Raw genomic sequence first — 25,953 nt, 5'->3', positions numbered from 1 at the left:
TTAAACATATTTCTGACAAAAGTCCCAGATTTGAATCTCATTGGATCCAAGTTGATCATATGTCCATTTTGAACCTATCACTGTGCTCAAGGATTTAGTGCTTTCATTGGCCAACACAAGTCACCTGCCCATCCCTGAATTTCCACTTGAACCTAATGTGCTGTGTGAATGGAGATATAGATTCCCAAGGAATACTGGGGGGTCCTTTAACAAAAAGGTGAATGGATTCTAGTTGCCAATCATAACAACCCTTCACTTTTCCTTTCAAAACTTTACTTTTTTTGGTTATGGGCACTTGCCTACTTTCTTCAAAACATGCTGCATTCTGCTCCCACCGTATAAATACTGACTTCACCTCTCAAATGTCCTTCACCTTGCTTCTCCCCCAACCCTCATCCTCTTTTAGACCTTGCCCCTTTTTTAGTTATTAGCAAATTTTTTGGTCAATTAGTAAAATGAGCCTGTTGGCCAAAAGAAAATCAGATAGGTGGATAAAAGTACTATGGATCAACAGTTTTTGAAAAAATTTTGTTACAAGTATTTATTTTGGGCCCTTTCCAAGTTTTTTTATTTTTAATGTATTTGTGTAATAGTTTTGTTCTTGCATAATCTTGCTGGGACTAAAGTATAAAGTTTGCCATTAAGTGAGGACAATCACCAGAGGAGTAAATCTTGCCCAAAATGCATGGTGATGCAACAGAATATGACCTCAGATTCCCTTTTCTCCTGACTTTTGTCTCTCATGGTTTTTCTTTCTCTAGAGGCTGGGTATTTTTAATTTTTTTTTTTTTTTTTTTTTGTATGTGCCACATCTTGGTTGCTGGATTTTTTTTCTTTCTTTCTTTTTTCTTTTTTTTCTTTTTTTGCCCCAGCTCATCTCTGAGTGTCTCTTAGGTTAAGCAGAATAAAGGAGGGTTCCAGAATCCCCAAATTCAGCTATTCCTTATCCAAGATGAGTCATTTCACTGATTCCACCAATTAAATAAGCAATTTCTAAATCTCTATCAGCACCCCAAACTTCTCCAACCACATCCTTTTTCATGTACATAGTAAAGTGTGGTGGTTAATAAGATGGGCTTTAATGATGGAGAGACCTGGGTCAGAATACTAGCTGTGTGATTTATGATTTCCATGTGACCTTGGATGAGTTATTTAATGTCTTTAAGTCTTTGCCTCCTCATTTGTGAAATGGGACATAATAACCTGTCTTACTGGGTTATTATGGAGATGAAGCGAACTAATAAGGGATTTATAGCGCCAGTCACATGATGGGATCTTAGTAAATTATTATTATTACATAACTCTTTCCCATGTTTTAGGTCAAAATGAGAACCTTTATAAAACCCCACACTGTAATGTCCATTGCCTTTGAGTAATATCAGGGCAGAATCCTAATGGACTAGGAGGCTGTGAATAAAAGAGGTGTCAGTTATTCATTAGTTGAGTTCATCACCAATTTTTGATTGAGCAGGTACAGTGTACTAGGAATATTATCAGTTAACAAGTTTATAGCAAGGGACCATCCTGTTCTGTGGGCCATGCAAAAGAGACACAAACCTGAATTCCTGTCCTCAAAGAGCCTTTCCTCTTGTGGGAAAGACATGACTCAACCCATGAAGGAATCAGGCAGGAGCGAAGACTGCTTATGACCACGAGGTGATATGCACACTGTATGCTGTCAGCAGCTTCTATAAAGAGCATGAGCAGTGCCTGGCACACAATGGGCCCCTCCAAAGCACTGGTTGGAGAAATGAGTAATGAGTGAATCAGGGGGACGAGTGACAGCTGTTGACGAGGACTCTTGTCTTCAGTGCAGCCCACTCCCAGGCCTCTCCCTTTGCTAAGCACAAGTAGGTGGAATGCTGTGGGGACAAAGATCACTGTAATGTTGGGTACACCCAAGGGCGCATTAATTTATATAGGAATGGATAGGACTAACAACCCACCCCGATCCTCCTTACAGCCCAATCTGGGACCTCATACAGGTGTGATCCTTCCAGGGCTCACCTCTCCTTATACACACCCATGTCATCCTCCCACAGAGAAGGAATGTAACTGGTACTCCTGCCCTGCAGATGTCATCAACATTGACCAGTCCCTTCAGCTTGAACCTCAAGCCCTTGGGATTGTCCAAGAGATCCCCTGTGGAGAATGAGAATGTAAGGGTGGAACAACCTAATTTCCATAGAAATAGCTGCTACCCTGGACAGAGTGGGTTCAACTAAGTATCATTAAATACATGAAAGTTGGAGCTTGTAACTAATGATATGGTTATACTCTGGTACTGGATAAAGGGAACATTTCTGGAAAATCTCTCTACAAGAATCATCATTATTTCATAATAACCACTCTCAGTCTAAATATGCTTATTTTGTTTTATTTTTTATTTCAATGAAGGTTTATTCTATTTTATTGATTGGCTATAATTAGGAAAACTAAGCCTCATGGCACAGAGATCCGTTTTATATTTCTGAAATCAATGAGATCTGATGTTAAGGATTTGAAGCACAGAATGTGTGGAAAGGGGATGTGGAAAAAGAACGTAGTGATTTTACATTTTTTGAAGTTTTTAAGCATCATGATCATTGACAAAATTTACATACAGAAATTTTGTTTGGTATACAGTTCTATATGTTTTTTTTTTAAATTTTATTTTATTAAATTTATTGGGGTGACAATTGTTAGTAAAATTACATAGATTTCAGGTGTACAATTCTGTATTACATCATCTATAAATCCCATTGTTTGTTCATCACCCAAGTTCTATATGTTTTAACACAAACAAAATGTTTATAACTCCCACTACAAACAAGATACAAAATAGTTCTGGTAACTGAAAACTTTTCCTTGTGCATCTCTTTGTAGTCAGGCCCTCTTTTACCCAACACCTGGCAGCCACTGATTTTCTCCCCATCCCTATAATTTTGCTTTTCCAGAATGTTGTATAAATGGAATCATATAGTATGTAACCTTTTGAGACCAACTTTTTTCACTTAGTATAGTGCATCTGAGATTCATTTATGTTTTGTACCTAGCCATTCCTTTTTATTGCTAAGTGGTATCCCATTGTATGGATGTGCCACTCTTTGTTTATTCATTGATCCATTGAGAGACATTTGGGTTCTTTCCAGTTTGGGTCAATTGTGAATCATGTTGCTATCAATATTTATGTAGAGGTTTTTGTGAGAACATAAATTCTCATTTCTCTAGGATAATCCGCAGGAGATGGTAAGTGGGTCACATGGTAATGGTATGTTTGACTTCATATGAAATTGCCAAACTTTTCCAGAATTATACAATTTTGCATTCCCACCAACAATGTACAGAAGTTCCACTTGTTCTTCATTCTTGCTACCACATAGCATTGTCATTTGTATATATTTTGACCATTCTAATAGGTATTTGTGGTACCTCTTATTTAGTTTGCATTTCTCTTCTGAATGATGATGCTGTTTATCTTTTAAAGTGCTTATTTACCATTGATATGTCCTCTTTGGTGTCTGTTCACATCTTGTGGCAATTTTTAAAAATTGTTTTGTTTATTTTCTTATTTTTGAGTTACAAATTCTGAATACAAGTCATTTACTTCCTCCTCATTTCTGGAAGAGATGTATAGAATTGATATTACTATTATTTTTTAAATATTTGGTTGAATTCATTAATGAGGACATCTGGGCTTGGAGTTTTGGGGGTTTTTCTGGAGAATTTTCAACTATGAATTCAATATCTTTAGCAGATATATGACTATTCAGGTTATCTACTTCTTGACTGAATTTTATCAGTGTGTGTCTTTCAAGATTTGGTCCTTTTCATGTAAGTTTCTAATTTATATGCAGCAAATTACCCATAGTATTTCTTTATTATTTTTTTTAATGTCTGTAGAGTTGGTAGTGATATCCCATCTTTTATACCTGATATTGGTAATATGTATCTTCTCTCTTTTTCTCTTGGTAACTCTAGCAAGAAGTTTACTGATCTTATTGATTTTTTTACTAGAACCAGCTTCTGGTGTCATTGATTTTTCTCTGTTGTTTTCTCTTTTTTCAATTTTATTAATTTATTTTCTTATATTTATTCTTTTGTTCCTTTTTCTTGCTTTGAGTTTAGCTGGCTATTCTTTTTCTAGTTTTTTTAAGGTGGAAGCTTAGATTATTGATGCAAGAACTTTATTCTTTTCTAAAAAGAGCATTACAAGGGTAAATTTCTTTCTAGGTACTATTTCAGCTGCATCCCACAAATTTTGATATGTTGTATATTCATTTGCATTCAGTTAAAAATGTTTCCTAATTTTCTAAATTTTCTAAAAATATTTTCTAAAGACCTCCTTGCTGGCCAATGAATTTCTTAAAGTGTATTACTTAAGTGAATTTCTTAAAGTGTATTCCCAAATATTTAGATGTTTTCCAGAATTCTTTTTTATTGATCAAATTGATTCAACTATGGTCAGAGAACATACTTTGCATGATTTCATTCTTTTAAATATAATGCTTGTTTTATGTTTTATATCCCTTTATCTTCATTCTTTATGCCATATCAGTAAATCTTAATATATTGAAACTCCATAAGATATGTTCTATTTTTTGCTTTTAACAGCCATATAAAAATATGGATATTACATAGATTTTCCGGTTCCTTTCACTGGGGCCATGCTAATCTCTGTATTATTCTAATTTTAGTATATGTGCTGCCAAAATGAGCACTAAATATATTTTTGAAGTGTTTTTCTGGTAAATATTTATCCAAACTTGCACCAAGTTTGTGAAACTATGATTATTAGAAGGATAGTCTAGGATTGAGGAAATGTTTTTCTTTGAACAAAGCTAAAATTGATTATAACCTATTATGCTTTGACATTAAAAGGTGAAAGATGGAATCTTTTTATTTTGAACTAAAGCAGAATATGGAATAAAAAACTAGATATATGCACAGAAATATTTTATGACCAACGTTGGCTTTTTTTTTTTTTTTCAACATGAAGGTTTATAATATCAAAACTATCAGTTATCTGTAGGGATGTCCAAATGAGAGGTATCACCTAGAAATTAAAAGGGAACTGTTTAGTTTTCCAGCAAGCAGTAGATTATTTGGAGAAGTTGAAATAAAAGCCAACTCTCCTAGGTTTGAGATTAAGGAAAATAGAGGCCATACTGTATGTTGTTTATATCATATTCAAGAAAGTGATCACATGTGTAAAGCATCTTTCATTAAAAAAAAATAAAAATAAAAAAAACCTCAAAGGCATTTTGATACATATGATTTTATTTTCATCTGCCCCATTGCTATTGAAAATATTGTCCACGCTCCAGAGCAGGGAAGTGACGCATCTGTGCAGCATGCAGGGAAGCTGCCAGTCTCCCTCTGTAACCTTGTCCTTCCCAGCGTATGCAGTCATTGGCTCAGAATGTACAGCCATGAAGGTGACTGTTTCTCTAAGGCTTTGGTGATGTAAGCCTGAAACCACGGAGGAGAGCAATTAAGCCTCACCTTGGTCAAGCTATAGTGTACTGTTGAGTTGCAGGTGGGGTTTGGTGACTGTTTCTTCAGTGAGAAGGAGACATTTGCACTTGGAGTTTATAGGCAAACAGGCTGCCATAAAGGGTGGCCAGCATACCTTGCTGTTGTCTCATACTTTGTTGATGCCTCATCATTCAGGAAGGTTTGGCTGAAGTGCCCTCTGTCTTATGAGGCCTGCCCCTCGGCCCGCTCCAACGGTGGTGAATAATCTTGCTACATGCTGACTTAGGTAGCTTTTCCATCTGCCTAATTCATGTGGCAGCCTTGGTTTTCTTTTCATGAGACATTATCCTGAAATGGATTTTAATCTCCATTAAGATGAATGTTTCCTCAAAGTGACTTACCCAGTGGGCACTAAGTTTGAAAGAGGCAGTTAGTAGAATAGTTGAGACTCAGTCTTCCTGGGTGCGAATCCTGACTTTACCATTTATTAGCTGGATGACTAGGGACAAGTTACTTTAATGCTCTAAGCCTCAGTTTCCCTACGTGTAAAATTGGGGTAATAACACTATTTGTAAAGATTAAACAAGTTAAAACCTGTAGGGTACTTAGCCTTTTTGTTGCCTGGTACATAAATAAATACTATTACTTATTTTTTATTAAGTGATTTCAAAAAAAAAAAATAAAGCTGTGAAATAAATGTATATTTGTAAGTAAGGCAAGACAGAACACAAACAGGATTAGCTAAAGAGAAGGCAAAGCAAACAGATTTTGACCAGATTCCAGATGCAAAAGACCTGGTGCCTATTTTCAAAAGAAATGAAGGGTGGAAATGTAAATTGGCAAAACCACTTTGGAAAATCATCTAGTAGTGTTTACTCAAGAGGAACTCTCTCATACTCTATAGCAATTCCACTCCTAAGTGTATACCCAACAGAAAATTGTGCATGTATTCATCAAAGGATGTTTGATAGATAGAAGCATCCACAGTAGTCATTAACCAGAAACTAGGCAAATGTCCATCAGCAGAAGAATGGCAAGGATAAATAGTGGCAAGGAAAATGGATGATTTACAGCTACCCACAGCCGAATGGATGAATCTCACAAATGTAATGTAAGGTTCCGGGCAAGAGTAACCTGTGCTGTCACAAACCAGCCTAATGGTTACCGTGGTCAGAGAGAAGAGGGAGGGGAGGAAAAGTAGAGAGGAGAGACTAGGACAAGCTTCTGGGGGTGGTGTAGCTATTTTATTTTTTTCACCTGGTGTTGGTTTTTCACGGGTAGATTCAGATTGTGACAATTCATCGGCCTACACACTTAGGGTACAGTGCGTTTTTTCCCCTATGTGTATCATAGTTCACCAAAAAAGCAAACGGACAAGCACATACATGAAGTAAGAGAAGAAAAGAAAGAAAAGAATAGAAAGTAAAAGAAAAGAAAGACACAGCCAGCCTAGAATGTTAAAAGACATGAATCCTTGGCTCTGGCTGCACCTGACCCGGTTGGCTCTCCCCTCTACCTTGCAAGAGCCAGTGCCCATTTCCTGCCCCCTCCGGCCCCCAGGATCGCCTTACTCTATTTGTCCAGCATGAAGATGGCAAATGCCCTGTTTTCGGGGTCCCTTCTCTCCCTCTCCTGCTGCGCGCAGCTACTCTCCACTCTGAGCATTGCTAAGGCACGAAGGGGCTTTCCAATTGGGTAACGCTGGTAGTACAGTAAACTTGGAGCAGGTAAGGCCTCATCGTTGAAACTTAAGACTTAAAGGCATCGCTTCTCTTCTACCTCTACCTCTTCCTCTTCCTCTTCCTCTTCTCTCTGACTCCTTCTCCTCTTTCCTTTCCCAAGACACACTCTAGGCCTTGGTGGCAGTGCGGGACCCAGTGGGTCCGCGCCTCGCGCCCTGCGGAGTGGCTTGGCTGGGGACAGGCCAGGGACGAGGCCCCGCTTGCTCAAGGGGTGCCCCTCCTGCCCCGCCCGGGCTGACCCCGCCCCGCGGCCGCCGGCTATTTTGGGCGCGTTGGCGGCGACGCCGAGATCGCTGACAGGCGCGGATCCTGTGACACTTCCCTGCAGCCCGGCACTTGTTGCTCCCGTAACCTGCTGCCATCCCTGATCCCCCTTTCCCCGTAGCTCCCGGTCCCCTCCTGGCTTCTCTCTTTTTCACGTGATCACCCGGGGCACCGATCTCTCAGACAACGCTGTCCCCGGCTTGAGAAATAGATTAGAAAAAGAAAAAGAAAAGAAACACCCGCCGCTCTCCAGAGAGGCCCCTTTGGGCAGGAGCAGGAACGCAGAGCGCTGGCCCCGGCGCCGCAGAGGTGGCGCCTCCCCAGCCCGGGACGGTGGTCCCGGGCCCCGACGGCATGACGGACGCGGCGACAGCTAATGGGGACGACAGAGACCCCGAGATCGAACTCTTCGTGAAGGTAGGTCGGCGTCTCGGCTCCCGCCGCACCTGCTGCGTCTGCAGCCCGGCTCCCGGCGGCGCCGGCTCACGTGTCCCCCGGCGCGGACCGCTGGGGCTCCGGACCTTCCCCAGGGAGCGCAGCCCAGCCCTTGCGGTCCCTTGGGTGGCCTTTCTGCAAGCCAGAGCCGGGCTTCGGGGCTCCCGGGCAGAACGGAGTCAGGTGCAATCTGGCAGGTGGCTTTCTTCTTGGAGAGTTGGCCGGCAGTTTGTCCGAGGCTCCGCAGGACAGGCGGTCACCGCTGCGGGTCCAGAGCTCTGTCCGGAGCTCTGCTGGCTTTCCCTAAAGGGCACCTCCAGGTGTAGGGAGATGGCAAGAACCTGGCTGGACCCGGGAACCTTTCTTCTAAAATTGAGGGGGGTGGGAATGGGAAAAAGGAAGCAAAAAATAACATTTCTTAAACGCCCCCTGCTCTCTTTTACTCAGCGCTACGGAAAGAAAAGCTGAAGAAAACAAAATATTGTCTTGCTTTGTGACCTGCAAAGCAGAAAACAAACACTCCATTCGCCAACTTTGTTATTATTCTCGGAATCATGGTTGTGCAGAGTAGTAATCGTGAAATGCTGAGGGTGTGGCAATTCGGAAAATGTCCCAGTCAACCTGGGCTGACCGAGATGAAGGGGCACAGTGCAAAAATTAAATTCAGTCGGCTTGCTCCCTGGGCAGAAACAAGCTAACGTCAAAGCCGCTCCTTTCATTTGCAACCTGTAGGAGGAAGGATGGAGGCGGAGGCAGCGTTTCTCGGTCCGCTAGTGTAATAAGAAAGAAACATTTGATCAGTCCTCGGTGCCGACACCGCAGAAGCTGGGAAACCTGAGGCGGCAGGAGGGTTGCCTCCAGGACGGTGCAGAAAGAAACGCCAGGACTCGGGGAGGGGGAGCCGGCAGGCTGCCTGAGCGCCAAGACCTTTCACAAAGGGGGAAAAAAGCTTAGAATGTAAAGTTTCCCTAGAAATATGGAGATCACTGTAAAGGGAAGAGTGGTGCCTGTCCAGGGGCCTCTTGACGGAGTTCAAAAGGCACATACATTCCCTGGAACAGGGGAAGTGATCTGTCCCAGTTGGCCCAGCCTACCACAAAGGTTTGTTAAATTTCTTCCACTGGGTTTTACATTCTTTGTGTTTATTTTACGAAATTATCTGTAGAAATGACACCTGTCATTTAGCGACACTTACTTTCCTCAGCCTGTTTCTCTCCCTTCCAATGTGGCTTCTGACGCCCTCATTTGGTTTCTGAGACCCCTCTGGGCAGGGTTTCCAGGGCCTCTGGGAGACCCAGGTAATGGAAAGGGTCGTATCCCCTCGGAGGCTGGGCAATGTGGGCCGGAGAGCCGGCAGCGGTGCCCTGGCCTCCGCATCCAGGCCTGCGGTCAAGGGAGTGAATAAGGAGGGCTTGAACAAAGCCCTGAGTCTTGCTGCTCTCCTTGAAGAAAGCTATTCTAGGACTTTCTCAGATTGCCTGGGAGCAGGTAGTTTCACAGTGTCAAGTTCCTGAAAGATATTTGAAACACAAATTGACTCTTTAGAGCCAAAGGAGCCCTTTGCCCCACTACCAGGCAGTGGAGACCAATTCTACCTGTACCATTGGAATTTCATGTTGGCAGCTTTAGAGGTTTTCTGCATTTATATAAAAAGCTCACTGCACAGCTCCCAGTGCCCCCAAAGAATTCTATAATGCTTGTGTTGTCATTCTTTTTTCCCCTAAAGAAAAACAATCCCTGAGAGCCAGGCAGGGCTTCGTGATTCGCTCAAAAACCAGATTGATGCAGGGAACAAAAAATCAGATAGGAAAGCTCTTGTGATTTTTCCCCCCCACCCTTTTCCAGCTTCTGGTTAGTAGTTATCATTTACAGGGACAAGTAAAGGCTGAAAATAATTGTGAAATAAGACACTGGCCCGGCTTTGAATGGTTGCATCTTAGGGAAGCAATGTCCTGATTTACAGAATGAAGCATTTCCAAATTTGACATTTCTCTTAGGTCTATGCTTCTCATAGGAAGAAAAGCCTTCTTGTTGAAGGTGTCAGGTACCTGAGATATTTTATGCAGGGCAGGGCACCCACCAACCTACTTTCTAGGATGCTTCCAGGCAGGCTGGCCCTACTCAGTAAGAGTTGTGATACTGACCGTCTTCAACACTCCTATGAAGTGACTCTTTGACCCATCCTGTCCACTGCGTGTCATACAAAACCTCTGTCACTCAAGGGGTTTCAAGGACATATGATTCTGTCCCATATGAATTGATAATCATTTGGTGCTGCTGCTGCTGATGATAATAATAATAATAATAATCAGCATTTTAAGACTTCTGAAGCACATTCAAATATTTTATCTCGGATCTCCAGCATCCTTGTTCGTGAGCCTTGGTTCACGCATATGAAAAATGAAGAAAACTAAATGTGACTCACAGAGAGCTCATAAGACTTGGTTGAGGTCAGAGCACTCAGGGAGCTGCCATTTGCTCTCTCCGGAACAACTCAGGAAAATAGGAATGATGATTAATCCCATTTTACCATTGAACAACTCATGTGCTCAGAGAAGGTACATGAACTGCCCAGAAGTAAATGGTAAATAACATTCAGATCCTGTCCTCAAATCTAGCAGTTTAGACTCTAAATTTCTTTTCAGACACCTGTATGTCAGGCCTTGCACCTTCTTTTGCCAAGTTGGGCTGTCAGGTGCCATTCAAGATGACAATTATTGATAACTTACTAATCCATTCTAATGTGGTCATGGAATGCTGCCAAGGAGCCCCGTCATTGTTGCTCTGCACTCCAAGTCTTCCCCTCCCAGGGAACATTCTAAGGGTGACTTTTAAGAGGTTATCCCTCCAGCATTTTTAGTTCTTCATCTATAAGAAGAAAGGGTTGAGTAGATCAGCTCTGATTATCATGTTTCATAATATCCGTGGAGGGGATAGAGGTTTGGAGACATGGGACCTGAGTTCAAGTGTTGTCTCTGCCTCTAGTTAGCTGAGTGACTCTGAACAAATCACTTAATTCCTGAGTCTCAATAGACCCCCTCCTAAAACAAGAGGGTGGTTATAAAATAAGGTGACCATATAATTTGTTGTCCAAACCAAGGCATTTCTGAGAGTGAAAGGAGGTGTTACCAATAATTAGGCTGGGGCAACAGGGGTGCCCTGGAGTTGTTCAGGGCCAATCAGGATGTGTGGCCACCGTGATGATGCAAGTGCTGTCACTACAGACTTGCTGTGAGAATTCCATGGGAGAGAATTGGTGAAAGTACTTTGTAAATGGAAAATGGCTATAAACACATTGAAGTGAAATAATGATACAAATTTCATGGCAGATAGAATCTTTCTTGAGCTACATGTTTCTGATTGGCCTTGGGGAACAAAAGCCTGGCTCTTTCCTCACTCGCAGGGCTAGTTTGAGAATAAATGAGATCATAGGCAGCTTACACTTTGATCATAAAGGGAGAACAACCGGATAGAGAATTGAGAGTTGGCAGTAAGTACGGTTTATTGAAAGAAAAAAGAGCAAGGAAGTGAAAACAAAACAGAAAGTGATTTGGAAAGACAAACACAGGATGTGCTGAGCAGTTAGAACAAGACATCCCTCCCATCTTTATTGACTCCTTCACCCCCAGTCCCACCCCTAGACCCCAGATGTAGGAAGCCACCAAAGGGAAGTGATGATGGTGGACCGATTTGCTACAAATGTCTCTTGAGCCACAGGCGTGGGCTTCAACAGAAACCAGTGGTTCTCACCCTTGGCTACATATTCAAATCGTTTGGAGAGATTTTAAAACTCCTGATGCCAGGCTGTTCCCCGGACCAATTACACCAAAGTTTCAGTGGGTGGGACCCAGACACAGTATTTTTACCCCCACTCCAGGAGACTCCCGCATGTGGCTGTAGTGGAGAGCCACGGAGTCATAATGAGAGGCGGGCGTGTTTGCAGGCAGCTTCTGCCACAGCGGAGACATCGGTGGGTGGCCTGGCTAGGGTGGATTCATGTCCAGAACTTCTAACTGCTTCGGGGCGTCAGGATCAGGACTGTTTTTTGATAGAGAGCTTGCACCCAGCCGGTGCTCAGTTAACGGATGCTGACAGACTATAAAGCACTATCCACAGGACTCCAGAATAATCAGTGCATGGGATCAGTCTAGTCAAATCACCATCAGTTCAGCATGGGAGACATAGAGCAGAGTCCTGCTGATTGTCTGATGGAAATGACGAGTTGTTTCGTTTACTGAGCCATCTGAAATGCTCTGACAGCGGTGCAGGGTCAAGTCAAGTCATGGTGACCCATGGTGTGGTCATCTGCCTTCCAGCACAGGCAAGATCACATCTTGTGGCACTCCCTCTCAGACCCCTGCTGCCTGCTGGTCGCTTGGTCACCTTGGGCAGCTTGCCTAAGCAGGGGCTCATTAGGTTTTGACATTTGCTTCATCACATTAAGCAACTGTTTTTCTTTCCCACCAGCTCTAGGTTTTGCTCATGTGGTCAATAATCCAATACAAAATTCATTCTCCCTGGTATGTTAGTGAGTGTGTATTTTCCTGATAACAATTCCACGGGAGTGTTAGTGTCAAAGGTCGACTAACGCACCTCTCAGGTGCTGTTTGGCAGGTGGCAGGAGTGAGCACGGGGGAACTGCAAATATTGAAATCCACTGTCAGTGGTGTCAGCTCCTGTTTCCCTGCCGATTTGTGTTGTTTCTCTGAGTGTTTGTTGACTCTCTCCATCCAGGGCCAAGAGTTCATCCATTTAAACAGTCAGGTCAAAAGCTTTTCGTTCTTGGTTTCTTTTGAGTACCCAGGTGCTGGGTCCATGTTAGTGGCTACAGGAGGGGCAGTAGAAGAGTGTGGCTTTAGGTGTCAGGCTGTGGGTTACCTGCTGTGTGTTCTAGGACAAGCTGCTTGGCCTCTCTGGGCCACAGTTTTCTTACCAGTGCAATGCTGGTCAGGGCAGCATATATTTTGTGAGGTTGGTGTGAGCATTGAAAGAGCTATGTACGAACCTGGGGTATAAGTAAAGCCTCTGCAGGCCCAGTATAGTTCAAATGGCAAGAAGCCAAGCCCATGAGCTTCCCTCCCATGATGTGTCCGAGAAGTCAGAGCCGCAGTCCTGTCTGCCCTTGCCCCATTGCTGGAGCCGGGACACAGACCCCTGAGAGCTGGAGCACAGTGAAACCTCCACTGGCTCTGGTTGCCTCTGATGGGGCTGCTGATCAGAGAGCTGGCGACCTCAGAAGCCACCCTTTGAAATACTGTGGTTGGCCTGACCACAGAGCAAGTGCCGATCTCTGACCGATTGTTGAGTTCTTCAAGCTCAAGGGAAGCTCACCCAAGGGAACCCCCACAAAGCTCTGGGGGCTGGGCCAGGATGCATCACTGGGGTGCTGCACTTGCCACCCCCATTTAAGCTGCATGGGGATGTTATTTCAGGGGCTTCCTTCCCTGGGCTCTGGGCAGGGCCTCTCCAGACTCACCTGAAAGGTGCCTATAACTTTGACCCCAAGATGACAAAGAAGTCTTGGACGTTTAGTTCCAAAAGGACCACGGGACTTTCTGTGCAGATTTTCCCACTCCCTCCTCAGTAGCCTTCCAGCGCTGCATAGCCATCGTGGCTTTCGTAGAAAATATGCACACATGTTTACATGTATTATCTATTGGGGCTACACACAAAAATAACACATTCTCAATATCAGCTGTCTTTTAAAACTATTACCCGGGAGATAACCTCATTTGTCTTTGTCATCAAGGGTGGAGGACGAGAAATAGTGAAGAAGCAAAGCGGTTAAGCATGGGTTTCGTGAAGATGTGAGTCAGTGAAAGGGTTCTCCCCACCCAGGGGCATCTGAGATCTGCCCACGCTAGTGTTCTAAGGGGCCAGTTCCAACTACTGGGGATATTTCTCTGCCAGCGCCCTGAGTGAGTATCTACTTTGGAAGCTCATATATTTATTCAAGGAGTATCTTCTGAAATGTGAAGTTCTTTGAAGATAAATAAGACAGATAGTCTGCTATGAGAACTTAAATGAATCTTTTCTGGGAAAAAGGAATGGAGTTGTTAACCTTTAGAAACACCCTCTAGCTCGGCTGGCATGGGAAAAGTCTTCGGGTTATGTTTATTGTTGCCCTCATGGTGAACAATGGCTAGGCCAAGGGGGCTCCATCTTTGGGGTATGAAAAAGTCACTGCCAAGCTTCCTCACATGGACTTGCTCAGGTCCTGTTCCCAGAGGTCACTCAGGAGGTCAGCGTGAGGCCCAGGCATCTGTATCCTTAACAACCTTCCCCTGGGTGATTCTGGGGTTCATCACAGACTGAGAACCACTGGCCGAGACCATGGGTAAAACGGGCTGAACTAGCCAGAGGGGCACCCAAAGGGCAAGAAGACGTCTAATTCCCACTGGAAGCCTGTACTTCATAAGATGGAGGAGGCTGAGGCAAATATGCTTGTTAGTATGAATCACCCCAGATTGACCAGAAATAAACCAGAAAAGGGAGGGAAGGAATGCTTTTGACCTTTCCTTTATAACTTGCTTTTCTTCCTTTATAATTTTTCTTTTGTGATATTGGAGTGACAAGTCATTTTAAAAACTAAGCATGAAGGAAATGTTAGTAAGATAAAACACTTAGGGAGTTAAGGGATTGAAAATAATCAGTCAATCAACCAATTAACAAACGTGGATGGAGCCACTGACTCTGAGCCAGGCTCTGTGAAAGCTGAAAGCGGGGAGGAGATATCAAAGATGGGGTCCTAGCAGTTCATGAACTTGCAGCTGAGGGGTAAAAATGCAAGGACACATCAGTGCCATATGAGCAGTAAGACATGAAGCGAAGGGTGCAGATAAGGGGACCAGTGTGGCTTGAATGAGGTCTCCAAGCCTAGTCTGAGAGGAGGTGGGGCCCGAGTTGCGCTTTGAAAAATGATTAGGATGCACAGAGTGGGTAGGAGTGGGTAACCATTTCAGGTCGAGCCATGGTATGGAGGTAGGACGCTCAGGACCCAATGGTATATAAGATTGGCTGAAGAGATTGGTAGATGGAGGGGTGCAGTTGGAAATTGATAGGAAAAAAAAAAGAAAAAAGAAACAGTAGAAAGGGTTTTGATGGCAGATAAGTAGTATTCGATCCCATGTAAGTAAGGAAGAGTAATCAGAAGTTTCTACACAGGGAAGGAGTTTGATTTGGTCCCTGTTTAGAAAGGCTCCTAAGTTGCACTGCGTGATGTGGTGGGAAGACTAATGAACTCAAAGTAAGAAGACCTGGATTCCAGGTCCGGCTCTGCCACACATTGGTTGTGTGCCTTTCTTTAAGACCAAGTTTTCTTTTCTGTAAAATGGGATCAACAATCATAAAATCAGAATTTCTGATTTGGAGAAACCTCTCAGAAGTCATCTAGTCTGACTCCCTCTTATCAGAAATATTCACCCTCTAACATTTCAAAATACATGCTGTACGGATTGAAGAAAGAGAAGTGAGATAAAATGTGAGATGCTGCTGTTCTTGCGACTGCTCTTATAACTGTATTCATTGTCACCACGTAAAGGAGGATTCCCCAGTCTTCCTGTCTGGAGGCAATAATGAGCCCAAACCAGGGCTGAGAGGAAGACTATGCTTTGAAAGAGTGATGTGAATACAAAATTGAGCCCAGGCCATGGAAGGAACATGTGCAAATATATTTCCTGGTAAATTCACCTCTGGAGAGACTAGTTTCCAGATTTGGAATGATGATACCACCGATGGGCTTGACCGTTATTGTCAAAGACGTTGTAAATGGACTGAGTGCAGATAAACTAATTGAGCTTGAGCTTTCAGTTTCCTTTTAACTCTGAAACACTATGTGACTCTATGATAGAAACAGAGCTGCGAAGAAGGGAGTTGTCATTAATGAGGATAATGTAGTTTTGTTTGAGGGGAAGGTAGGCCAGATAAATGCAGATGTCCGTTAGCATGCCAGAAAATCAGAACTAAGAATGAAAGGCAAGATCGGGGCTAGGAATGTGGATTTGAACTTCTACTTAGAGCAGAGTAAGTTGAAGCAATAAGTTCCCTGGAGGAGGGAACATGGAGAAGGAGTAAAGAAATAAGGGCTGAGCTTAAGAAAATGCCCATTTGAGAGGGAGGAATGAGGCACAAACAATTAGCCAAGGTGATGAACGGATCAAAGAGAGGTAGGAAATAAATGTAACGTCATGGATGAAGGGAACTTCGTGGCCAATGGCTCATGTAGAAGGACGACATGGCAGGATGGGTCACGGAAGAACTAAGCGTTCTGCTTGGCTGTGGCAAAGGGAGCGTAAAGGGATGTCGGGAAGGTGGACAGAAACGTGCGTTAGGGTTGGATCACGACGCAACTCTGATGGCAGGCTGAGCGATTTGGGACTTTTATTTCTAATGTGGAAGGTACATGTGCCGCCACCTGCTAGTGGGGCACTTATATTTTAAAAGAGAGGGACGTGCTTCGTTATCTAACATGGTGTGCCTGGTGCTGTTGCCTCCAAGGAGAGGTGTGCTGAAGTGGGAGGTCTTCCAAGTGTGTCTCGGGTCACTACCCACAGCCCGTAGAAGTTTGGTGCTAGGAGCTCTACATCCTATATCAACCTCTGAATCTTAAGATATTTTCCACTTCTGTTTATCATTATTTTATAGTAAAGGGGAAAGAAACAAATATCAGACTGGATGAAAAAAACACAAAATGTGAAAGAGGGGAGCTTGTGTACTGAATGGAATCTGACTGGGGACCTATTGCCTAGAGTGAAGAGAAAGTGAAAACCATGTCCCGGTGACTAGCTCTTAAAAATCCAACTTGGGAGGTTGTCATGGCAACAAGTGTAGGTTTCTTGGTTCAGCCCAAGGCTCCTCTCCCCTCAGTGTTCACCTCTGCTTCCTGACGCTGTCTGCGAGCAGAGACCCAGTAAACCCAGCAGATGGAGGAGGGGCGGCCTCACGTGCTTTTTATCCATTTCCTCATTTGGGTGCTGTGGCATTTTATAGTCATATCATAAAAATCTAGGACCCACAGTTTCTTTATAATTGGCCTTAGAAAGGTAAAGACCCATCTGTCTGTGGTTCTTTATCACAAATGCTGCAGTGTTTTCCTTTGGGGATTAAGGGTTCCGGGCAGGGCTTCATCACAGGACTCCAGGAGAGGGGAGCCACATGGGGAAAGTTATGTGTGTGACCTCTCCTCATTTGGGTACTTCGTGTGTATAACAGAGATGTGATCTGTCTGGCAGGATTATTGTTAAGTGTCAAATAAGATAAGAAACACAAACCCCTTTTGTAAATTAGAATTTTCACTGTTCAAATGTAAGGCATTGTGTTGGCCAGCAGACGCCCCGCTGCTGAAACAACAGCCCACGAATTTGTTCACATAATAGCTCAATATCAGGCTTGATGAATAGTCTTCCCACTCAGGCTCCTTCCACTCTGTATCCGGCCACCCCCAAGGGTGCCACCTTCTCTGCTGGACTCTGCGCTCCTAGCACAGGTGGAAGACCCCAAGTGGAGGGTCACATGGTAGGTTTCCATGATCCCTGCCTGGAAGTGGCCCTTCCACCCACTTTCTATAGTTCAGAACTCAAGTGTCATCCAGCCATGTTCCCAGAAAAAAGGGGGAAGGAGGTTTGGCAAACAACAAACCTGTCTCTGCCATAGAAATGATTTATTTCCTTGTTTGCTAACACTTCATCAACTCATCACCCCCTAAGACAGCATCCTGCCTACAGTACCCCCCACCCTGCCCTCTACCTACGATGCCATTAGCTTACTCTTCCTAGAATAATCCCTTTATCACATCCATTCCCCCACCTACCAGATCAAGTTTAACTGCTTCAACCTGATATTGAAGACACTCCAATTAGGCCTGCATTCCCTCTCCCAACCGTATTTCCCATGATCTCTTAAAATGGCTCCTTATGGGTCTATATACTTTCTGAAGCATTTTTAAGCCTCGTCTTGATTTTATCGTCATGCAGTCTCTTTGAGGAAGGAAGAGATTTGGTCCTCATCACAGACGAGGTGACTTGCTGGAGCCTGTACTGTGTCGGTCTGCACAAGCTGAGGGAGAAACCTGGAGATCCTACCTCCAGGCTTGAGTAGCCTCTACCAGAATCGGGTTCCCTGCTGTGCATCATATGAACCATTTGGGGCACCTTTCAAATTCCCACACAAACTTATGAATCAGCCCTCGTGGGAGGGGGTCTCAGACATCTGTCATTAACTAGTGCCCCAATGTTTCTGATGCACAGTCCGATATTGAAATACTGCCCATAACCCAACAAGGGCCCACAGGAGTGAGTCTAACGGTGGAAATTTAAAGCATTATGACACGAAAATGAGGGAGAAAAATTTAAGGGACAGTGGACCTTCTGGCTGCTTCCAGGTCACTCCAATGAACATGGTATTCTAGTCTTCTTAAATATTGGCCTTTGACTTTAGAATCTGTTCCATGCCCTGTGGACTTATAAAAACAGTGATAGGGTTTCTTTCTTCCCACTTCCTTTCTCTCTTCCCTTCCTTCCTTCCTTCCTTCCTTCCTTCCTTCCTTCCTTTCTTTTTTTTTTTTTTTTTGGCACAGCTGCTCATCCCCACCCCCAGATTATAAGGTGCTTGAAGTGGACAATGTTGGGAAAGAGATTGGGGAGATGGCAGGGGCTACAAGGGTAAGAGAGACAGATGAGAACTGACCTGACTTACAAAGCAAAAGAATCACTCCTTATTCCCCAGTCCTTTTTGGTCACACGAGTCTCTGCATTTTCTGAAGTCAGAGATGAGTTTGGAAACTGAATAATGATAGCAGTGGCTATATGGTGTTCTGAACCTTGCTTACATGAACTCCTTGAGTTCTACGGGTAGGTCCTGTTATTATAATACTCCCAAGTTACAGACGAGGACACCGAAGCTCAGCGAGACCGAGTCCCCTGACTAAGTCCGCAGAGCTAGGACATGTAGAACATGGAATTCAGTAAATTCAGACCCCACCCAGGGGCATCAGAAGCTGTGCTCGCTACTGCCTCCTTTCACCCAGACCCTCCCAGCTGTGTGAAGAGAAATGCTTGTGCTAAAGAAAGAGACATCTTTTTTTATTTTGTAAATGGCCAGTGAGAGCAGGATGCCCAAGGTTTTGTCTTTCCTTAATTTTCCATAGGTCATAATGAATAGCCCAAGATCAGGGTTGATCTCCATGCGTAGGCAAACCGGGCAATTTCCAGATAGGGGAGTTAGAGCCACCTAAAGACCCACCTGTTCTCACGTCTCCTTCCCACTTCTCTGCCACAAGGACATCAATGCTCACCCTTTGTTTGACTCCTTTGTTTGAAGTCATATTCCCCAGAAGTCCTTTTTACAGTATGTGTTGTCTTGAATGGGCTATACACATGGACACTGGGGCCCCAGCTGCCACATTACCCAGGATTGCTTTATCAGGAGGCGGGAGGAAGAGCAACAGGAGGAGGGATAGAGAGAGACCAGGAGTACCATTGGGTACTGGAGTGCTGCACTACATGTCTGTCAAGGCAGGGAGATGAAGCAGAGCCTGTTGTGTGGTGTGGGGGTGGCTACCAAAGGCAGACTTTTTACCCAAGAGCTGACCATTGGCCAAAGTGCCTCAGGATTCTAGGGTAAGCTGTGAAACTCCTCTTTGCAAGGAGGAAGTCTTTGACGCAAAAGAAACCTTATGTTTAGTCCAGTTAACCCTTGTCACTACTAAGAACTAGACTCATTTACAGATACATGGAGAGTCCCACAACTTAAAAAAAAATATATAGACAATTTGCCAGGGCACTATAAAGATGAACAATGATAAACTGACAGGAAATTAACAACAATTTTTGTCATGGAGTTCACTGGATTCCATTGAATCCTCGTGGCATTCCAGCAGCTTCCAAGGAGCCTGCTACAGGGCACTGAGATCCAGAGAGTTTAGGCTGTTACAATGCCACACAGCAGCCTGAAATCAGAGGAGGTGGAACTTGGCTGAGGTTTATTCTATGGGGGCCCAGCCTCGCTGATACCAGGCCCTTTCTGAATCATTCTGAGACACATGACATGGTCTAAGGTAACAAGACCATGGGCGGCATTCTAATAAATACATTTTTTTGGAGCAGCTACTATGTTCTAGACATTGTGCTAGCTACTCTAGTTAATTCATTATGCCTAAAGCCCCAGTGCTGTTGGGCAAGTATGTTGTGACTTTTATAGATGAGAAATACGGGGCTTGGAAAAGATAAGTCTTTCCTCGGGGGTCTTGTGGAAAGTGATTGAGCTGTGATTCAAATCCAGTTCTGACTGACTACAAAACCCCATCTTTTAAGTGTGTTGATAATCAAAAATAACAACATTAAAGTCAAAGTTGCTTGAAGTACACGTTTCCATGTGGCAGCTATTTATTGAGGTCTACCAGGGGTCTCAATTAACAGCTGGGTCTGGTAGGAAGTGAGATGCACCAGACAGACAGGGTTAGGCCCTGGCAGAATCGCAGCCTGGAGCAGGGCAGCCGCTGAACCCGCCCTCGACTGTGACCCAAAGGCAAATGTGAGGCTCCGGGAGCTTGAAGCAATGGCACCTGGTACTGGGAAGGGACCGAGCAGAGTTTTCTGCAGCACAGGAAGGGAAGAACTTGGGGTTCAATTCCGGGGTGGGACATGAAGGAAGAGTCCCAGCTAAGGTGACGGAGAGAAGCGTGAGGAAGCTACCCACCTCTCCCCACAACGGAGGACTTGTCAGGGCAGATTCTGGAAGGAGCAAGTGAGAAAGGGACCCCAGGAGCTTCTCGAGACCAGGAGAACAGGGGTGCCACTAAAGTAAAACCGTGGACGTTCCTTTCTGGCCCCTCTCCCACTTTAGGTCACCTTTGAAAAGCTATTTGAAGCTTATCTAGGCCTAACACTCTTCAGAAAACATTTTTCTACCTGTGTGCCAAGAATTACACTATCACGGGTGACGCACATATCATTCCAGAGTGGGAGATAAACGGCCCTCGGTGGGAACGCCTGGCTGTTCAACACTTTGGAGTGAAGGCGTTACCTCCCAATGTATAATCGAGGAGGGGGAAGGAGTGGTTCTCAGGCGCACCTAGTTGATAAAGGGTTTAACGTGAGGGAAGGATGGAGGGAAGGAGGGACTGAGAAAAGAGGCCAGGGATGGAGGTCAAGATCACCCGTGCCGTGGCTCTGCTCACAGAGGCTTGTGCTGAGTCGCTTCTGTGGGGTTCAAGCAAATAGGATGGTACCCAACTGACAAGGGGGACCTTAAAGTCACAGATCAGTTGGATCTTTTCCTCATGGCTGTTTCCTACAAGACAGCATGTGTCCCATCATTTTATGATTCATATATATATATATATATATATATACATATATATATGTGTGTGTACATATGTGTATACACACACATATATTCTACATACATATTACATGTTATATATACAGAGGGTGCCAAAAAATGTATACACATTTTAAGAAAGGAAAACTGTATTAAATTGTAATACTCGATATATACCGATAACAAAAGATGAATACAAGTCACATTTGACTTCTGCAATGATAAGAGGTGCTCAAAGTGGTTACCATCAGCATCCAGACACTTCTGGTTATGGTGAGAACTACTGCTTGTGCAATATTGACCAAAGTGTCCACTTGTATACATTTTTTTTTGCACACCGGTACACACACACACACACACACACACACACACACTTTTCTCCTGAGATTTGAGATCAAAGACTGAAATGCCTATATCCAGCTGATCACATTGCTGTGTAAATCCACACATATCTTTACATTTATTCCACACTCACCAATTATTTGTTGTGTGACAGAGCAATACAATAGAACTCAGGAAACTTGCTTTTTGCTTCTGCTCCCTGTCACTGTATTATTTTGGACTAGTCATTTGGGTTTCTTCATCTTTAAAAGAAGGAGATTGGATGAAATAGCTGAGGTCGTTGATTCTTTGATTCTACTGTGTAGTAAGCCCTGTGCGAGGCCCTGGGGGAGATTCCAAAAAGACTCTCCGAGGCAGTTTACCGTCTGCTTGGAAAGGGTCTTGGAGCTCCTAGGCCGGAGTCAGCGAGCTTTTCTGTAAAGTGTTACATAGTAAATGTTTTCGGCTTTGCAGTCCATACAGTCTCTGGCTCAGCTACCCAGTGCTGCCACTGTAGCAGGAAAGCAGCCATGGACTCTATGTAAATGACGAGTCTGCCTGTGTTCTAATTAAACTTCATTTACAAGAACAGGCAGCAGGCTGACCCCTGACCTAGGTGCCCAACTGACAGGAAATTGAACCGACTGTGGCGTGGTGCCCAGAGCTGTGGACTTGGCCTTCACTGTAAATGGTGATGAGGTTGGACAGGCTGCCCTCAATGGAGGTGGCCATACTCACCTGTCACTGTCCATTCCACTAGGCATGGAGATCTGGTCTTTCCAGGGTGAAGCTGTAAGATGAAGCATTCTGAATTTCTTGGAGACTGTTCCTAGAAATTTTATTAATATTTCTATTCTGCATGTGATGAAAGAGTCACAGAGGCCGAGGCTCTAGACTTTGTTGCCAGACCAATGAAAAGATGTCCAGGGTGGGAGACTCAAGTCCTCCACGGGAGAGCCGCCCGTGGACAGAACTCATTCCCAGCTTCCACCCCCTCACTCTTTCTCACTTCCTCTGCCCTTGGGGTGTTGCTCTGTCAAATGATCCCCTGACATTTACTGCTTGGCCTGGCTCCCACCAAGCTGCATGCTGCTGACACATGCTGCTTCTCCGGGCAGTGCACTGACATCAGTGTGCTGGGACATGGCCACTTGGCAGTGGAGAGGTGCAGCAGGGTTTGCCCAGGAGCGTCACTGGATGAAAACACAACAATGACCTCATTTCCTGACCAATTTTGCACACCAAGTGAGACAGGGCGAGAATTCAAACAGGCAAGCCAGTTGGTGAGGCCTCAGACAACTGCTCCAGAAGGTAGATTTCCTGAGACAGGAGAATGCTGTCTTATAAGTCAAACATTCCTCATGGGAAACATTTGCCCTGGACCTGTTGAGTTATGCCCTTGACCCCCATGTGCCGCTGACCAAGACCCTCTGGGGAATTTTTCAACTATGAAATAGATGGAACTATCTTCCTGGGTCTACTGCTCTTGGCCTCGTTTCAAATTGTGTAAATTCATGGAATCCACTTATGGTCCCTGGCTACTGTTTATTTATTTTGGTTAACGTTCACATTAGTCAGTTTCTGTGTGTGTGTGTGTGTGTGTGTGTGTGTGCACCTAGTTGGCTCATATTCAGGGTTTTCTTTTTCAGTAGTCTCAGATACCATGATCTGGCAGGGAATTGGCCCTTTCTTATGTCAACAAGTAATAATAAAGGGTGTGTGGCTCATTAGTCATACGTTTATGTTTTGGAGAGTATTTTCAACTGATTTCAGTATTGACAAGTATAGTGGACATTTGTCCTATTGTGTTGCTGTCCTGCACCATTGAAACATGCTTCTTTAGGGCCCACCTTCTTCGAGGCAGAAGCCAGGAAATGACTTTCTAGACCAATTCCTTTTCTACTTAAAATAGCCAGAGTGGGTTCCGTGGTTTGCAAAAGAGCTCTTATCAATATTTCCTTAGGAAAAAATTGTGCAAGAGAATCTCCCTTGAAGTCTTAGCGATCCTATGACATTAATTACAATACGTAGCTTGGGTGCTTAGAATGTTCTATTAGGATATTTATCACTAAGTATTTGCTCTGTAGCTTCTGTAAATTCTTGGAGGTGATTTTAATAGAGACTGACCAAAACATCGATCCAGGGTCACATGTAGGACTTGTTATGAACCGGAACCAGCTGACTCTCTGGCCCAGCATGGGGGGCGCAGGGGTAAAGCAGATCATACTAAGTTCTCTCTCCTCCATCCTCACCTCCTTTAGTGCCACCAAAGTGAAGTCTTTCACTGAGTGACATCAAGTTACAATTATTCCCGAGATTCTTCCTCAAGAGAAAAGAATGATAGTAATAATAACGAGCATTTATCATGTGCTTACTATGTGCCTTCTAACTACTTTACGTGTATTCATCATTGAATCCCCACAGCACATCTGTATATTAAATACTACTGTTAGTATCCCCATTGTATAGATGAGGAAACTAAGGCACCAACGATTAGGTGGCTTCTCCAAGGTCACATAGCTGATAAGTGTTCCTAATCTTTCCGTTCCCTGAAGGAGTGACCTTAGAGGCGAAAGCCATCTTCGTAGTATATGGGGATGAAGGGATAGAGTTTTCAAGCCAGAACCGGGCATCGCTAGTTTAATCAATTAGATCTGCAAATGACTGTGCATTGGTATCTTCCAGGGAGCTTGAAAAAATACAAACCCTTAGGCTCCTCCCAGGAACTCCGGTGTGGGAGTGGAAATCTGTATTTATTGTTGCCTTAATGCCAGACTTAGACTAACCCATTGCAGCCTCTGGCCTCTGGACGTACCTTTTTAAATGATTGTTTTAATTTGGTTTTTGTTTGAAATGCTCTTCACCCCCTCCACTCCCCTTTACCTTCTTAGCAACCAGCTCAGGATTTGGTTATTTTAAAGAACTTAATTTTTGATTGACACACACTCTCCTGCATCCCATTGGCTCATATACTCTCTGTCTCAGTTAATAGAATACGGATTTGCAATACTAGCTTTACGTCTGTATTGCAAAGAGGTGTGATTTCAGGCACACAAAGAAAAATTACAAGTTTTTCCAAATGGTGCAGCTACCCGTTAGAAACTTAAATGGCTACCATTGTTCAGTGTGAGTGAAGCATCTGAAGTCAGACGTGAGATGGGGTGAGGGAAGCAGAACTGTAAAACTGAGTGCGCCTGTGAGCCCTCCATGGTTGGTGAGCAGCTCCCATGGGGTGGGCACAAGACCAAAGATGAAGGACACAGTCCCTGCCAACAGTGAGCTAGTGTCTGTGAGGCAGACAGATGGATAATCCACAATGACAGTACCTCTGTCACAGAGGTGCTGGGGAGACGACATGAATTAATGTACATGAAGTGCTTAAAAGAGTGCCTGGCATGTCATACGTGCACAGTAGATGTCAACTATCCTTATGATTTGGCTCTGTATGTGGCTCTGTGCTGCGCTATTGTCTACAAACTTTATGGCGTGTCTTTCAAAGCTTCTGGCCCTTCAACCAGCACTTGTCTCAGTATTTCATCTTATGCCCCAGGTTGTTGCCAGGCTGGGCTCAGAAATGACAAAAATGAAACAGGGCGTGTGCCCTTGATCAGACTGGAGGGGGAGACTCCACTTCCACACATGCCTAACACCCCAAGACAGAGAGGGGGGGGAGCACAAAGAAGCCAGTGGAGTGAACAGCAGGGTTTCAGAGGGGGAGCAGCCACTTCAAGCTGCGGGGTGAGGTCGGGTGGAGGAAGGCTTCATAGATGCCTGGTATTGGAGGAAAGCCTTGAAAAGAGCAGGACTGGTCGTAAGAATGGGCCACACTTTATCTCTTTGTACCTAGAACTGTGTGCAGGCATTGCCTGCACTGTGATTTAATCCTTACCTTATGAAGTAGGTCCTCTTAGAATCCCCACTTTACAGATGGGGAAACTGAGGCTTAGAGAGGTGAAATCACCAATATTCAGTATCTCAGAGCTGGTAGGAATATGTTCAGGCAGACAGTATGGGGAGCAGAAAGGACATTTCAGGCAGAGGTAGCAGTGAAAAATGGACAGAACATGAAAATATAAGGCATGGGGTAGGGATGGGGGTGTCCAGTGTGAGACCCCCATTTTGGCTATGCTCAGGGAAGGGGTAATAATTACACTTAGAAAAGCTGGTTTTGTAGATAATAATCAAATGATCTAACTTTTGACACCAGTTGTAGTGCTGGGACAAGGCCTGGAGACCCCACACCACACCTGCCATTACTCAATTAATGCTGAATGCTGGGGAAATCTGAAAGGTGCTGAGGGGGCCCGCCAGGATGGTGGTGAGGTGCTTTAAAACAGCTACTGACCAAACAGTGCAGATATTTCAATACTTCAAATCTGGCACTGCCCGAATATCCACTCTGTGACCTATCATGGCA

The 25,953-nt window shown here is 44.3% G+C and overlaps 1 protein-coding gene and 1 pseudogene across 2 annotated transcripts in view; one reads left to right on the top strand and one right to left on the bottom strand.

The window, feature by feature from the left end:
• Positions 1–25,953, top strand: part of CLIC5 (chloride intracellular channel 5) — a 156,472-nt gene that overhangs the window by 46,738 nt on the left and 83,781 nt on the right. Inside the window, exon 1 of one of the 2 annotated variants that reach the window (XM_019734726.2) lies at positions 7,319–7,880. The exons of the other annotated variant lie outside the window; for it this stretch is intronic. Within the exon in view, the coding sequence (XP_019590285.2) occupies positions 7,818–7,880 (63 nt within the window). The 5' untranslated portion in view covers positions 7,319–7,817. Of the gene's footprint in view, positions 1–7,318; positions 7,881–25,953 lie in introns of those variants that run through there. 2 annotated transcript variants of the gene reach the window in all.
• LOC141571953 (U6 spliceosomal RNA) lies at positions 4,600–4,700 on the bottom strand (annotated as a pseudogene).

This window comes from Rhinolophus sinicus, linkage group LG05 (genome assembly GCF_036562045.2).
Source record: "Rhinolophus sinicus isolate RSC01 linkage group LG05, ASM3656204v1, whole genome shotgun sequence".
NCBI lineage: Eukaryota > Metazoa > Chordata > Mammalia > Chiroptera > Rhinolophidae > Rhinolophus > Rhinolophus sinicus.
This window is presented reverse-complemented; position numbering and strand designations above follow the sequence as displayed.